Source organism: Fomitopsis serialis (genome assembly GCF_022376445.1).
Source record: "Fomitopsis serialis strain Sig1Antser10 chromosome Unknown B0H18scaffold_31, whole genome shotgun sequence".
Classification (NCBI taxonomy): domain Eukaryota; kingdom Fungi; phylum Basidiomycota; class Agaricomycetes; order Polyporales; family Fomitopsidaceae; genus Fomitopsis; species Fomitopsis serialis.
In genome coordinates this window covers 43,611-58,275 of record NW_025954991.1, presented here as the reverse complement: position 1 = coordinate 58,275, position 14,665 = coordinate 43,611, and the positions used below count along the sequence as shown (strand labels likewise).

The 14,665-nt window shown below is 55.0% G+C and overlaps 5 protein-coding genes across 5 annotated transcripts; 2 read left to right on the top strand and 3 right to left on the bottom strand.

Annotated features, from left to right (window-relative positions):
* Window positions 1-42: 42 nt before the first annotated feature.
* B0H18DRAFT_339635 (uncharacterized protein) lies at window positions 43-2,084 on the bottom strand. Its single transcript, XM_048037663.1, has 6 exons — window positions 1,922-2,084; window positions 1,674-1,837; window positions 1,579-1,612; window positions 1,497-1,528; window positions 1,235-1,446; window positions 43-1,180 (listed from the first exon to the last, which is right to left on the bottom strand). Exons 1-6 carry the CDS (start codon window positions 1,946-1,948, stop codon window positions 195-197), a joined length of 1,455 nt encoding a protein of 484 aa, XP_047893608.1. The 5' UTR covers window positions 1,949-2,084; the 3' UTR covers window positions 43-194.
* Window positions 2,085-2,209: 125 nt separating this feature from the next.
* B0H18DRAFT_339587 (uncharacterized protein) lies at window positions 2,210-3,100 on the top strand. Its single transcript, XM_048037662.1, has 6 exons — window positions 2,210-2,354; window positions 2,428-2,548; window positions 2,604-2,616; window positions 2,674-2,821; window positions 2,875-2,970; window positions 3,035-3,100. The coding sequence occupies exons 1-5, from the start codon at window positions 2,348-2,350 to the stop codon at window positions 2,904-2,906; spliced, it is 321 nt and encodes a 106-aa protein (XP_047893607.1). The 5' UTR covers window positions 2,210-2,347; the 3' UTR covers window positions 2,907-2,970; window positions 3,035-3,100.
* Window positions 3,101-5,049: 1,949 nt separating this feature from the next.
* Window positions 5,050-6,061, bottom strand: B0H18DRAFT_1166301 (uncharacterized protein; the record flags this gene model as incomplete). Its single annotated transcript, XM_048035849.1, has 3 exons — window positions 5,050-5,329; window positions 5,403-5,698; window positions 5,760-6,061. The coding sequence occupies 3 exons, from the start codon at window positions 6,059-6,061 to the stop codon at window positions 5,202-5,204; spliced, it is 726 nt and encodes a 241-aa protein (XP_047893606.1). The 3' UTR covers window positions 5,050-5,201.
* Window positions 6,062-6,772: 711 nt separating this feature from the next.
* B0H18DRAFT_1005794 (uncharacterized protein) lies at window positions 6,773-12,206 on the bottom strand. The gene is given in 11 exon segments (XM_048028599.1): window positions 6,773-6,961; window positions 7,015-7,220; window positions 7,271-7,393; window positions 7,452-7,666; window positions 7,714-7,716; window positions 7,728-7,945; window positions 8,001-8,125; window positions 8,179-8,296; window positions 8,347-8,455; window positions 8,507-11,964; window positions 12,015-12,206. 11 exon segments carry the CDS (start codon window positions 12,070-12,072, stop codon window positions 6,930-6,932), a joined length of 4,665 nt encoding a protein of 1,554 aa, XP_047893605.1. The 5' UTR covers window positions 12,073-12,206; the 3' UTR covers window positions 6,773-6,929.
* A 120-nt stretch (window positions 12,207-12,326) lies between these two features.
* Window positions 12,327-14,333, top strand: B0H18DRAFT_1005790 (uncharacterized protein). Its single transcript, XM_048028598.1, has 8 exons — window positions 12,327-12,626; window positions 12,678-12,713; window positions 12,774-12,803; window positions 12,851-13,109; window positions 13,163-13,236; window positions 13,305-13,322; window positions 13,379-13,900; window positions 13,957-14,333. Exons 1-8 carry the CDS (start codon window positions 12,513-12,515, stop codon window positions 14,233-14,235), a joined length of 1,332 nt encoding a protein of 443 aa, XP_047893604.1. The 5' UTR covers window positions 12,327-12,512; the 3' UTR covers window positions 14,236-14,333.
* Window positions 14,334-14,665: the final 332 nt, after the last annotated feature.

The following is a 14,665-nucleotide window of genomic DNA, read 5'->3' as shown; positions in this document are numbered from 1 at the left end:
CGTATGTGCTGAAAAGGTAAAGACGGGCATAGCGAATATGACACAACCACAAGGTACAGTACAACATAAAAAATTAGTTATGATCCCGAACTTCGAATGTTATCGCGGTATATCACCCATCACGCGTGCTTTGTGATCATGGCGGCGGCGAGGCCAGGGACTCCTGTGAGACAGGTCAACACAGAACAGCCAGCTCAGATGAAGGGCGGCCACCAACCTGCGTCAACAGCTCCGCTGCCACGCACCGTAGGAATGTTAGCGACATGAGTGCCTATCAATAGCGCACGGAAAAACACACCTGGATTTAACATGGCCACGCCGTCCTCCGTCACGATCTCGCCCTGTTGCGGTACAGCCAGTGCATTCGTTGCGGGTGCATCGTCGGCCATGTCGCTCTTCACTTCCTCTCCGTCACCATCGGCTTCACCATCGGCATCAGCATCCACGTCGACATCAGCAGAGGCGTCCGGCGCACTGACAGGAGACGCTTGTTGTTCGCTTGATTGTTCGGACACTTCAGGCTTTGCAGCCGGCTGCGACGCGATTGGCGATTGGGCTTGCTTTGGCTCAGCGTCAGGCGCTGCTGGTCCGCCCGACCCGGCTTTCTGCAGGGCCAGGACGGCCTTAACGGCTGCCTCAGCCTCGGCGTGGGAGATCCCCAACGAGGCCCCGCTTGCTTCGGCGGATGGAGGCTCCTGCTGGCCACCTTGTATCGAGCTCGGGTGCAGGGCTTGGGCAGGCTGCTCGAGCGACGGATCAATGGCCGGCGAACCGCGGGAAGACCCCTCCTCCATCTCAGCGTCTTCAGATTCGGCGTCGTCCTTCTCTCGGTGTGGCGGTGAGGCGCTGCCGTTGGGCTGCGGCGGTGCAGCGCCTGGGTGTGGTGGAGGGTAGGGAGCACCGTACGGTGGGTGACCCATGTACTCCGGAGGCATGCCCGGATGCATGTGAGGCGGCATTGGCATCCCAGGAGGAGCATACCGGTAGTGGGGAGGATAGTAGCCAGGCGGAGGCATGTGATACATAGGATGACCTGGAGGCGGGGGAGCCTCCGCCCAGGGCGGCGGCGGTCCTGACCAGGTAGCCTGGTGAAGCCTTGCGGCAGAGGTAGGTGGGCCAATAGATTGTGAATAATGAGGATCCATCACCATGCCGGAATGTGACCGGGGCGGTATGTAGCCTGCAAGCTATGTCAACGAACACAGCACCGAGATTGGATCGAGTATATGCGCACTTTGGTTCATAGTGTGTGAGCGATAGTAACTGCCAGGTCCAGAGGTGCCAGGTTGTGCAACGGCTTGCGGTGGAGAGCCATTCGCGCTACTGCCTTCGCCTTCCTTCGAAGGCGTGACGCTGCGAGACCGAGAACCACAGGATTCGGCGTCGTTGTCTACGATGCTATGGAATTTGTCCTGCTCAACTGGGGCCATAACGATGCCATTATGCCTAGCGGGCTATGAATATTTGGAATGAACTCCCAGTAGAACATGACGCACCGTGATTTCTGATGCCGACGGAGCGCATCGGTCTGCCCAGACAGTTAGCGATCCGGCATCGAGTAGAATACAAGATACTCACTCTCGTGAACGTCGCGTCACACTGAGGGCATGCACTGGAGCGTACGAAGAGTGGACATCACATGAGAGTCAACGTCGCATAACGAAGCAACTCACAAGCCAGGCATGGAGTGGGTCTTTGTCGTCCGCTGATGTCGCTTGAGGTCGGCCTCGCGAGCGAAGACCTTGTTGCAGCCGTTCATCTTGCAGGGCCATGATCCGGTCTCTACCTTCTTCTTGACGGGTGTCTTCTTCTTGTGTGTTTCTTTCTTCTCGTCCGGCTGGATATGGGCATGATCAGCCACAGGGCAGTGGCAGAAGTGGCTGAAGGACGGATCCGTATCCGGCACCCGACAGTTGCTCACCGTCTGCTTCATGTGTGCGCGCACCATCCTGTTCAGTTACGTGCGGCAAAAATACTATGCTGCAAGCGAAGGACTCTGTACGAAAAAGCGACGGGCGGGAGGTCGCGAGTCGGGGACGTGTCTGTCGCGGGCAGCGGTGGCTGGGCGGTGGCGTTGAGTGGGGGCGGCGAAAAGTTGGGTGGCAACTTGCGGTGGCTAAGTACTCCGTGACGTGACGATCTTGTCAGATGGCGCTGTCACGCAATGATGTCACACAGTGCGCCCCGAGTCGGTACGAATCCGATACTCCGTGTAGGGCCGGTGCTGGTACTTACATATATCGTCGTAGCCGGGCGATGAATCGCAGCCCATGTGCTGTACAATACGATTCTCGAGGAGAATTACATCGGCACTTGAACAACAAATCGACCAGCAGACCTGAGCACAATGTTCGGTAAGTACTACTGTCTACCGACAGCTACCGACCCGGCGTCCTGAACTTGAAGCGCGCTCAGCACCCATACCAGGCACCATATTCTCTGGCAACCTCTGCAACCTTCACCACCCCATCCCATATCACCGTATTCACCGCGCTCTTCAGCAGATCGACGTTGATCCTCTGCACGTTGTGGCACTCCGAGATACGAAGCTGCGCGATTTCTTGGCCTGTTTCTTCGGCACGCCTCACCAGTTTGTCGTGCAGATCCGTCACCCAGGTAAGCCCGTGATAGCCACCGTATCCACCATGAGCTAGCTCCGAATCAATGTTGAAGGAAACCCCTTCCAGTAGGATGTCGCTCAGATGCGGGAGATACATCCCGACGGCCTTGTCATCGACCATTTGCGGACCGTCGGGTTTGATGACGTCTGGGAGAGCGGCAGCAGCGAACAACCCCCTTACGCTCAGCTTGGTGACATCGGGTATGGGTTTGCAGATCATGTCCCATTTACGAAGTAATATGGTTCTGCCACAGACCTGCAGTTCGCGAACGTTTTGAAGAGGTAATCGAGCAAGTATCGCGGGAAGAACACGATATAGGCCGTTTATTCGCATGACCGTCAGTTTGAAGGTGTGAGGTTGAGTGGTCGTGCCTCCACATATACCTAGAATGCGGTCGCTGATTTTCGCCTCAGTAAATCCAACGAACAGAGTCTGGATTTTGTCCAGGAATGCGACCTTCGGTGCGATCGAGACTACGCAGTCCGGAATGCTGTCGGGAATGTGTGTCGATATGTGGAGCTCGCCGAGGGAAGGTAGATCAAGGTGCTCCAGCAGGAGAGCACAGCGGTCAAGGGATACACAGAGTTTGAGCGACCGAAGGTGTTCTAGTCACACAACATTCAACCCAGGGCGCACTGTCGCGTGGTTGGCGGAGCCCTTGATTACTAGGCCTTTGGCGTGAAGTGTCTGCAGACCAGGTGTTCCACTCAACATGTTCAGAAGCACTGGCAGCTCTTGACCAAGCAGGTCCCTATCGGGGTCATTAATGTCCAGGTGCTGAAGTGCATCCATGCGCATATCCTCTATGCGTTGCCTGGCTTGATCGAGGTACAGGATGCGCAGATTTGGTGTATTATCACGGAAAAGCAAGCGATAGGGCCTCCCATCGTAGTAGCGGTCGTGACAGTCGAGCGTAAGATTTTCTAGCATTGGTGCTGGGTAGTCGAGCAGGTCCGCTATATCATCGTGGACATGGCTGGCGGCGATGTGGAGCACACGGAGACGATGGAGGTGGGCAAGGGCCAGCTTCGAGGAGGCCATGGTGTCGTACCCATAAATGCCGTGCTCTTGAGACCAGTGTATCTCGAGAGGTATGTTCCGGGAACGTAGGAGGAATTCCTGCGCACAATCGGGACGCATGGGAAGGAACAGATTGCCCCATAGCATGGGGCATCCAATCGCTACGGCTCGCCACAGTTTGCAGACATGTGTGATGTCTAATAGCCAAATCACTATAGGCCCACCGCACCTCCGGTTCCTTTCGGGAAACGAGTCTTCAACGATGGACGGGCGGTATAAGAATATCTGTATGAGGAGCTCGGAGGGTAACTTGAAGATAGGAGAATTTTTGATGGTGGAGTTGGAGGATCGAGCGAGGAAAACATATTCTTGAGGTTGCTTAATCGAGGATGCGATTGAAAACTTCGTAGATGGCTTGGTATTCTGGCCAACCGAACTGAGATGCCACCATAGTGAGAACGCAGGCGTTCTGAGACGACTGTCTGCCTCGGAGCTCACCTATCATAATAAGACATGGCTGCCCTCATGAATGCGGCTGAAGTGTTTCAATAGTTGGCGTAGACGACGAAGAAACAGGATTGGGACTGATGAATTTGACGGAGACGAGAGGCGTCGTCCGAAAGCACAGCGAGTCTGCCGCTCGACCGTGCTCGCGCGGCTGTCAGTGCCAGTGGCCATCTGTAACTTGTGTAAGTGTGACTACTGTGGCTATATGTACACGTGATCGCGTTGGCCATGAGCGTTTGATGTGGCTTTGGGCGCCCGAGCGCGGTACAGTCGCGAGCCTACTAGGATCCGCACGATTAAGTTCCAATTTTCGATGCGTACACTCGCAGGATCCATTTCTTGCAGTACATGTGCAAGCACAATGTATAGGTGGCGGCGAGAAGTCACAATGATGATGTCACGTTATTGAATACAGGTCCATTGGTAGCACTTCGTACTCACTGTTCCTACGCGTATGTCGTAGCTGAGCTACTATGATGTTTAGTATAAATGCAAGGTGTTAAAATATTGTCAACTGGTCGCAATCCTATCAGCCAGAGTCCGGAGTACAGTAATGAAGTCGATAACAGTGTAATCGTACATAGACATCAAACGCCACCTTCAAGTTCCATCCATCCATCATCGACCTAGCACCCTCATAAAATACAGGTAGTGCCAATCGAATGTATGACTCTGAGTAGAATTAGTCTCATGGCATCGGTTCTGCGACTAGTACAACCTGCATTACCCCGTCCCACACCACCGTATCCACCGCACTTTTCAACAATTCGATATTAGACCTGAGCACGCTGTAGCAGTCCGAGATCGTAAGTTGCGTAATCCCCCGACCCGATTTCTTGGTACGCCGGACCAGCTTGTCGTGTAGGTAGCCCACCCAGGCAGTCCGGTGACGGACACAACCACCTGGCTCCGGGATTCCGAAGGAAGCGCCTCTAAGCCAGACGTTACTCAGATGGGGGAGGTACATTCCATCATCTTCCTCGTTGAACAATTTCGGACAGTCGGGCGCGAGGACCTGCGGGAGAAGGCGTGGGGCGAGCAACCCCCATACGGTCAATTTGGTGACATCTGGTACCGCCTTGCAGATGATGTCCCATACAGATATGGATACGAATCCGCCCATGATTTGTAGTTCGCGGACGTGTTGAAGAGGCAACCGGGCGAGTATCGCGGGAAGAACACTGCTTGGTTCCGTAAGACAACCAGCCTGCAGTTGAAAGGTACAGTCTCGAGAGGACGCGCCTCCCCACATACGCAAGATCTTGGTAACGGATCCGTACTCAGGAAGTGCGATGCACAGAGCCTGAATTTTATCCGGAAGAGGGATCCTCTGTGCGATCGCGGCGATGTGGTCCGGGTTGCCGTCCTGTGTGTAGGTCGAAACGTTGAGCACGCCCAGAGAAGGTAGGTCAAGCTGCTCCAGCAGGAGAGCACAGCGGTCCAGTGTCGCGACGAGCTCGAGGCCTTGAAGGTGCTTCAGTAGCACCTTATCCAACCCATGGCGCCGTATTGCGTAGTCGTCGAGATTCGTCACGGTGTCCTCGGAATATCTGGCGGTATAAATTCGACATGTCTTGAGACCAGGTGCTCCCTCAACATGTTTAGGAGCACGACAAATCCCGACCGAGCAGGTCCCTGCTCGGCTCGGTGATGTTCAAGTGCTGAAGCGCACTCAAGCTCATATCCTCCATGCGTGGCGTGGTATGACTGAGGCGCAGGACGCGCAAATTAGGCGTATCACCACGGAAAAGCGAATTGCCGGCAATATTATCGCAGGATTGCGCGTAGTTGAGCGCGAACCTTTCCAAAATCGGTGCCGGGATGTTGAGCTGTTCCGCTATGTCATTAGGGACCCCCGTAACCATGATCTGGAGGGTCCGGACATGATGCAGGTGGGCGATTACGAGCTCCATGGTCGTGGCGTCGCCCTTGTGGAACCAGAATATATCGAGGGGGACTTCCCGAGAACGTAGGAGAAATTCATGGGTACAATCGGGATGCATGGGAAGCAACACTATATCCCATAGTGTGGGGCATCCCGATGCTACGATTCGCCAGAGTTTGCAGACGTGTGTGATTTTCAGCAACCACGTAGCCACGGGTCTGCCACATCCCCAGCTATCCGATTGAAACGTCGGGATTGAGGGACGATTTGAGAAGATCTGTATGAGGAGTTCCGTGGGTAGTTTGAAAATGGGAGGGGTTTCGACAGCTGTCAATTGGCTAGATCCAGAATAGCCGGCCACATCGAGATGTTTTTGAGGTCGGTTAACCACACATGATATTGCAATATTCGTTGGCATATCGTGTTCTGGTCAGCAGAGCTGAAATGCCACCATGAGGACACGAGCGTAGTAGTGCGAGATTGAAGACTAGTTCTCCCACCTATGAGTACTATTCGTTGAAGACAGAACCGCCGTCGCAAATTTGGTCACGATTTCAAGGGATGTCATCGTGGGCAAGTTGAAGTAAAGTCAGACTGCCTTATGCGAGAGTGAGCAGAAGTGATGTCTGAAAACACATTTGTCTCCCGCGCCGTCTCAACTGTGGCTAGCCAGACACGTGATCGCGTTGGCCATGGGCGCTTGAGCAGCGTTGCAGACTGACTTGGGACGAACCGTGCATTCGTTTGCAACCAGCGTATTCAGATCGCATTATTCTTATGCTACAGTAGAGGACGTATTCAACACACAGACGTACGCAAAAATTAATAAAATACTTGTGCAAACGAGATGACGAGCAAAGCAGAGTTCTTCAGTCCATAGAGCAACTATGACCAAACTACGACGGTAACTTGCAACCCATGATACGCACTGGAGTCACAGTCAGCGATGCGAACAACATCAATGTGTGTTGTCAGACGCACCAGATCCATCCCAAAGACCAACAGCATAAACCATTTCCTTCGGGTGGAAGGTCAGACTGCTCGAACGGTTAACGAATGGAAGATATGGGTCTCGTGGTGGCGGTACGGTGAGGCCCGTCGTCAGCGTAGACAGGGGACTGGCCCGAACGAACGAATGCACAGCGGTTCGCTGGGTTCTCCAATTCGACGGCACGAGGGAAGAAGTCCTATGCAAGAAATGAGAACATCGCGTATCCTCAGGATCTGGATCACTCACGCAGCGAATACTTCTGTTTGCTCATGGACGTCAAATGCAGACAACCCTTGGGGACATAGATCCCAGGTCTGCAAGGCTGTGTCATCTCCGCGAATATCCCATAGCTTCACTTCACCATCCGTACTGGTATACGGTAATCAGCAAAAACTATAATCGGTGGTATCTGGAAAGGTTAACTCACGAGCCCGAGAGGAATTGGCCGTCGTAACTTGGATGCCATTTCACGTTTTGTACCCAAGACGTATGATCGTGGTACGAGCGCACAACGGCGTTCTCTTCGTCCATACGCCGGTCAAAGACTTTGACCGACCCATCGGCAAAGCTGGTCAGGAACGTATTAATGGATCCGTAATCGGACACCATAGCGGTGATAGGACTATCAGAGTTAGTCTCCAGATCCTACGTAGCATGTCGGTGGCTCAAACATAATTCAATCATAAAGAGTCAACGAACGCACCATGACTTGGCTCTCTGTGTGGGCGTCCCAAACCCGTATGACCCGCGAGTCACCGCCCACAAGCAGCGTACCGCCCGTCTGCCTCCAGTCTGTGATCATTCCACTTCCGCGCTGTACTTGAAGCACTTCATTGGCTCCACGGAACGAGCTAACCATCTGCACTGGACCATTGCTCAGTGATGGGTCATAATTCCGGTACAAACGGACGACGCCGTCAGCTAGCGCGTACAGATATCAGCTACTGCAAAAGAGGCAAATGAATGCTCAACGCACCCGCAGCGGTCAGGATGATGCCTCCGACCTCTTGGTTGATGATGTGCAACGACGTCACACACGTCCCCTTTGGATTGCCGTTGAAGAAACGGTTCAGTCGCTTCCGCTGCATCCAATCCCACACGCTACATAAGCGTCAGTGACGCTGATCGATTCCGGAGGGATTAAATGCACGCACGTTATGACATCGGATTCATTAGCGATCACCAAGTGCGGGTCAAAGGAATGGAAGGATAGTTGCTGTGGCAGACCAGTGACTTGGATGGTCGAGACCGGTCTATCCCACTTGCAAGACGCTACAAACCCCGCGTGAGTGTTAGCAACGGATAGCGCACCAACAACTTACCCGCTATCTCTGCTTGGGCCCGTGTAGTCGAAAGCACTTGTTCATTGCGCTGCTGCCGCCAGAGTTGGTAGTTGTATTGAACACTTCCAGGCTCGTCAGCCTCGGGTTGCTAGTCGCAGACAATAAGCATACGAAGGTGCAAATACTTCGACCGACGTACCCTCATTTGCGGCTCCTTGAAGTATTCGCAACACCAGTCATAGAAGCGGCTCTTCAGGGGCAGAACGTCCCGAATGCCGACACCCGTACCAAGACCCAAAATGACGCTTGAGTCCATGGAGAACGTGCTTCCAGCCGGGCTGCCCACGCCTCCCAGCCCAGTTGCATGCGGATGGTGATGTCTATGATGCGCCGCGACCCTCCGACGTGCCCGCAGACGTTCCATGTCCTCCTCAATGAGCGCCTCCATGACGTCCGATGGGAGGAAGTCCATAGGAGGCGACGGCGGTTCCGCGGCAGACTTTGGCGAAGGGTAAGGAGACAGTCGACTTGTGGACGTGGAAGGAGGCGGAGGAGTAGAGGGACGAGAATACGGGGACGTGTACTGTGCGTAATTAAGGTTCGGCGAAGGAGGGCGTGATACACCGTCAGGTACATCAGTGCGCAGAGTAGAGGTCGATGCCGGGCGCGGCGACGAGCGGCCGTCGTCCATAGTCGGAAAGGCGATGTTGCCCGCAAGACTTCGTAGCGCATTGGCGAAGGAGGACGTACGTCGTAGAGTGCTGGTAACCCCGTTCGAGATCGTTCCACCCATCGTATCACTACGCGTGATACTCGGCCTGCTAAGAACAGGTGAGGGAGGTGGCTGACTTTTGTCCGATTGGATTGAAGGTGCTCGAGTCCGAGTACCATTCTTCGACTCAACAACGATAGGAGGTTCCTTGAGCGTAGTACTGTCCAGACGGCTGAAAGGCGACTCTAGTAAGAGCGCGATGATGTAGTCCACAGTCGTTTGCGCGTTGATACCAACCTCCTCGTAAGGGTCGGCTGAGAGCTCCAGCAACACGCTGTAAATGGTGAAGAACGAGGACAGGAGTACTCGATTCTCCTCCCGAGCGTCTTCATCGCCGAAGCCATCCAACCACTCCGCAGTCGCTTGGGAAGCTACATCCTCCTCGTGCGGGGGCGCGCCCTGCTTCCATCGCCGCTCTTCCTCCCAGTAAATCCACGCGCAGACAATGAAGTATCCTCTCCACTCCTTGACGAGACAGCTGATAAGCACAAGTAGTTCCTTCCTGACCATCGGGCTCGCGTCCTCCTTGATAGCCAGGGTAGCCCCGGTAACAACAGCGACCTCCATGCGGAAGTGAATGCGCTCCTCCAGTTGTGTCTGCGTACCGCTACCCCCACCGCCGAGCTTGTTGAGATCTGGGGACCCCGACGCGCCCAAGAACGTCCCGAGCGCGTAAAGGGCAGCGCTCCGCACTTCTGGCGAGTCGTCCGTGAGCAGGCCAATCAACCTGTCTTGCGTGCCTCGGTCGACGCCATACGTCTTGACCTCGTCATTGGCATCCCACATCTGCGCGATGCATAGCGCCGACCATTGCCGTAGTAAGAAGTCGTTGTCTGTGAGGCGGTCGTAGCACGCGTCGAAAACGTGTGCGCGCCAGCAGGCGTTCTGTCCGTGGGGGTAGTCACGAGCTATCGCGGAGAGGATAAACGCGCACATCGCCTTGTGCTCCGAGCTGTTCGGAATTGCTGGATGCGGCTGCTCGTCCTGCACAGCGAGGATCTGCGCGAAATACTTGTAGCCCTGGTTGTTGTAGAGTTCGACTTGGCATGATGGGTCAACGGCGATGATGCGCGCCCAGATGAAAATCAACACTGGTCGCAAGTCCGCCGACGCAGCCTGAAGGAGACGAGAGATATATGGGAAGATGCCGATGGTGAGGACGAGGTGCACAGCCCATGGTCCCAAGTCGACGAATTGCGAGAGGAGGATGAGCGCGCGGAGACGATGAGGTTGTGAGAGCAAGACCTGAAGGACGATGGGTAACTGATCCGGTGGTTTTCGGGGAACGAGGTGGTGGTCGTTCTCGAGACCCTCTGGAGGATGCGCCGCGTCACCATTGGGAATGTCCAACACTCCCGTCTGCTCGCCACCGCTCTCGGGGAGCGACAGCGGACCGCGCTTGGTCAGTGCAGACCCGCCTCGAGAGATCCAGACTTCGAACGCCGTAAGTTGGTCGCTGAAGAACTTACTGTGGATGTAAGTGTATGGCTGATCGACGGGAGCGGTAGGAGCACCGGCTTGCGCTCGTGCCGCTGTAGACCTGCGCGTGGTCAGAGACGCTTCCGTCGTTGTACCTGGCTGCACATGCTTCAGCAACTCGGGCAACTGCCTCAAACAGGAGTCAACCGCCAAGTCCCATGACGCCCACAATGGGTGCGTGTTGGTCGCGGGTAATGGTGGGTAGGTGTGAGGCGTGCAGTGGTAATTCTTCATGATCCGTTCTGCAAGGAGGAAGTTCCGGAAGAGAGAAGCGATAAGTAGATCCGACCGGTATAAGCGCGTAAAGACGTCCCTAGGAAATGTCGTCCAAGCGATAGTGTCAGTAATGGCCGTGAAGATCCAGTTCAGCTCCCCCAATGGTGTCCGCCGGTCCTTCAAGTCGCCTGGTAACTGCATGACCATGTCGCCCGTTATGCTGCCGGGAAGCTGGTTACACATGATGAACCACCGTAGCGCGATGTCGATGGGCGATGTCAGACAGGACGTGAAGAGGTCGGCCGGTAGCTCCGGACATGACGGTAGCTGCTCATCGGCGGCGCATGCGGCGAGTTGAATGCAGTCGGAAAATGGAGGCATACCCTCCGGATACAGCTTCGGGTTCATCTCGGTTTCAGCGTCGCGCGCCCGTGCAAACTTGACAAACGTCTGCAGCAGTCGCCCCGCCGCGGAACAGTCCCAGATGTAGACGCAAGGGGAGAGCAACCAAGTTTGTACTTCCTGGAGAGATACGGGGATGTACTGGGTGTATTCCTTGTTGAAGCACCACATCTCCCCGCTGGGCGTGGGTCTGGGGACACCGTGACCGTTATAATAGAAAAGGATCGCGTCCTCTTTCGCGGACTTGCGTAGGGAGTGACAGTACTTGCGTAGATCGTCATACGCTGGGTCGAGTAAGGGTTTGAAGGGGATTTTCGCGCTCAGGCCCTCGAACTGGTGCGCGAGGTTGAGGCCGATGACATCAAGAGCCTTCGAGGCAGGGAGTGTATGAGGGTCGACCCAGCACTCGAGCACAGCACACGGACTCGTCTTGACTACATCTGGAGGGTCGACGTCGATATTCAAGCAGAGGACGAGCGCGGCGTTTGCTGTTTTGAGTTTGGAGGGAGTGGTGCGCCATGGTGTAATCCTCGGTGCCCACGGCGGTGGAGGGGTAGGATTCCCACACGTCAAGTGTCGCTTATGAGACCAGTAGGGAAGCGAAGGAATGGGATCAGGGAGGGTGACGATAGAGCCGGCCTGTCGAATGTCCTGTTCAGTCGGATGAAGCCCGTGTCCCGTGCGGGAAGACGAGGGGTCAGAACGTGGATAGTCGCGCTCCGTGGACGAGTCGAAGTCTGAACCGTAGTGACGAGCTGGACCAGGTGCCCAGCCATTACTTCCTGAGGCTACAGGCGGTGTAAGCCAACTCGAGCCTGCTGCAAAACCGAGAGCGCACCTTCGGGGTAGTGCTGCCCATACGCAGACTGGGCGCGAGATGAAGATCCAGGAAACATGGCTCGTCGGTGTCCCACCTCCTGGCTGGCCTGCAAGTCGCTGCACGCGGTAAGAGTGTAAGCCGAGCTCTGAACGTTCACCGCTGTGCCATGGTTGGGGCAGACACTGGCAAATGCGTAATAAGGAATGCGTTCATCAGTCGCCCGTCACTATAGGTAGGTCACTGTCCATTACAACCCACTCTAAGCGTGGGAACACGCTCTGTGCCCCGTGCTTGACGGAGGAGGCTCTAAATTGCCTTGCCGCCCGAGATCTTGATCCTACCACTCTGCCGCCAACCGAGCTCCGAGCCTTGCTTGCACTCTTCCTCCATCTCGCATCCACCACTGAACTTGACAACGACTGGACCGGCTTGACACTGCTCTCCTGAGCTACTTCCGCCACAATTTCTCTCCACACACCACGACGAGTCCTGCAGGGCGTCCTCGGATTTATCAGAATGACTGTTTCGACAGAGTCAGACCGAAAGAAACTGGGGGGCTACGAATTCTATCGCGAGGTTCTAGGTAGCCCGAAATATGTGGTTGCACCCATGGTCGACCAGAGTGAGCTGGTACGTCCCTGAGCCCCGCTGTGAAGACGTTGTTCATGGCAATGCTACTAGGCATGGAGAAGGCTGTCTCGAAGATACGGTGCACAGGTGAGCAGATCCCAGTGGCGCATTTAGCGTGCCCTCTCATTGGCAAATGTTCCATGGTAGCTGGTCTATACGCCTATGATAAATGCCAAGGTTCGTCACATCTAGCCTACGCTCCCTGTCTCTCATACAGCGCCCAGATGTATGCCGATCCACGACACCAACTCAAACGGGAGAGCTTCTTCAACACAATCACTGGAGAGGAAGGCGGGCCGGAAGATAGACCACTTATCGTTCAATTCTGCACAAACGACCCGGATCAGCTGCTGACGTCCGCGAAATTGCTTGAACCCTACTGCGATGCCGTAGACATCAATCTCGGCTGCCCGCAGGACATCGCACGCAGAGGCCATTATGGGTCGTATCTACAAGATGACTGGGACTTGATTTACTCGCTCAGTGAGTGCTTTCGCTGCACCACATGGCGTACTGTCGTCACTGATCTTCCCTAGTCAATACTCTTCATCACAACCTGTCCGTCCCTGTGACAGCGAAGTTCAGGGTCTTCCCTTCTGTTGAGAAAACGGTTGAATATGCCAAGATGCTTGAGCGTGCTGGCGCACAAATTTGACTTGTCACGGGCGAACCCGTGAGCAACGTGGTCACAGCAGTGTGCGTGCTTACTTTGCCCTCTCATAAGACCGCACGGAAGCCTCATTACTTCACAGGGTTTAGCAGACTGGGACAAAATCCGTGCTGTGAAAGAGGCCGTTTCTGTACCGGTCTTCGCCAACGGGAACGTGCTTTTTTACAGTGATGTCGACCGACTACTCGCGGCCACAGGGGCCGACGCAGTAATGTCTGCTGAAGGAAATCTCTACAACCCTGCTCTCTTCTCACCAGCCCCTCAACGTCCCTTGACTGAAGCGTGCTCAACGGCTTCCACATCATCCGCGACGTCTACTTCAAGCTCATCTTCGGCATCTGGCCTACCGCTGTCGGCATACTTGACCGGCGCTCATCCCCGTTCAACATCCCTCGCCCTCGAATACCTCGAGATTGTCAAAACGCAGCGAACGCCGACGCCTCTGCAATCCGTCAAGGGGCATCTTTTCAAGCTCCTCCGGCCCGCGCTCGCACACGAAACAGATCTGCGAGAACGTCTGCACCGTGTGCGCCACGTAAAGCCCGACTTAGCGACGTGGGAGAAGTACGAGGAGATCGTCGAGGAACTAGATGAGCGGATGCAGGTTCGTCATTCACTTCTGCATCATGGCTGGCTTGCACGCTCTAATAGTGTACTCAGAGAGATGAGAAAATGGTTGAGGGGCAGCCATTGGAGGCGCTTGTTACGGTTGATTCGGTCACCGGCCTGCCAATATTGCCACACTGGCTTGCACAACCTTACATCCGGCCTCCTCCAATTCCGTCGAACGTGAAGGCCCATATTCGCACCGCCGAGGCAACTGTAGGCAAGCGCTCTCCTCCAGGGAACGACGGTCCTCTGGGTTCGGGATCAAACAAAAGGGCGAAACTTAACGACGAGCTGCCTGCGGAACGTTCCAGCAAGAAGTGGCTGCCGTAGGCTAACGGTTTTCGCTTGTGCACGGTGCGGCTTTAGCGTGCCCAGCATTGTTGTACATAGACATAGACCCACTACACTATATTCACGCTTGATATCTCTTCCAGCATTGATAAAATGACAGTGCAAACGGTGAGTTGCGTTGACTTTCCATTCTGACACTCAATGGTCCCAGTGGCACGCGAGCACGTGAGCGCGTCTCGTTTGTGGTACAAAGGCTGCTTGGCTTTGTCCAGTCTTCCTACTTTCCTTCGTCTCATCCACACAATTTAGCTGCTCTTGTACCCTCACCACCGCGAATACTCTGTACGTAAGCCTACCCCAGTTGAATGTCCTCCGAGTGGCTGATCGCAGATTGTCCATAGAGCAGCCATGTCAGATCGCCAAACCAGTATCGAGAGCTCACCTCTAGTGGCGAGCGGCCCAATCGAGC

What these genes read in the sequence shown, in the direction of transcription:
- B0H18DRAFT_1005790 (XM_048028598.1), top strand. Translation starts at nt 12,513, where the DNA reads ATGACTGTTTCGACAGAGTCAGACCGAAAGAAACTGGGGGGCTACGAA. An exon ending in CGCCTATGATAAATGCCAAG is followed by an intron (nt 12,804 to 12,850) that starts GTTCGTCACATC and finishes TACAGCGCCCAG; the next exon opens with ATGTATGCCGATCCACGACA. An exon ending in GGACTTGATTTACTCGCTCA is followed by an intron (nt 13,110 to 13,162) that starts GTGAGTGCTTTC and finishes GATCTTCCCTAG; the next exon opens with TCAATACTCTTCATCACAAC.
- B0H18DRAFT_339587 (XM_048037662.1), top strand. An exon ending in GCTCAGCTTGGTGACATCGG is followed by an intron (nt 2,822 to 2,874) that starts GTATGGGTTTGC and finishes GTTCTGCCACAG; the next exon opens with ACCTGCAGTTCGCGAACGTT.
- B0H18DRAFT_1005794 (XM_048028599.1), bottom strand. Translation starts at nt 12,072, where the DNA reads ATGTTTCCTGGATCTTCATCTCGCGCCCAGTCTGCGTATGGGCAGCAC. An exon ending in TGGGCAGCACTACCCCGAAG is followed by an intron (nt 11,965 to 12,014) that starts GTGCGCTCTCGG and finishes CACCGCCTGTAG; the next exon opens with CCTCAGGAAGTAATGGCTGG. An exon ending in CAAACAGAAGTATTCGCTGC is followed by an intron (nt 7,221 to 7,270) that starts GTGAGTGATCCA and finishes TTTCTTGCATAG; the next exon opens with GACTTCTTCCCTCGTGCCGT.
- B0H18DRAFT_339635 (XM_048037663.1), bottom strand. Translation starts at nt 1,948, where the DNA reads ATGGTGCGCGCACACATGAAGCAGACG. An exon ending in GCGCACACATGAAGCAGACG is followed by an intron (nt 1,838 to 1,921) that starts GTGAGCAACTGT and finishes GCCCATATCCAG; the next exon opens with CCGGACGAGAAGAAAGAAAC. An exon ending in ACCCACTCCATGCCTGGCTT is followed by an intron (nt 1,613 to 1,673) that starts GTGAGTTGCTTC and finishes CGTACGCTCCAG; the next exon opens with TGCATGCCCTCAGTGTGACG.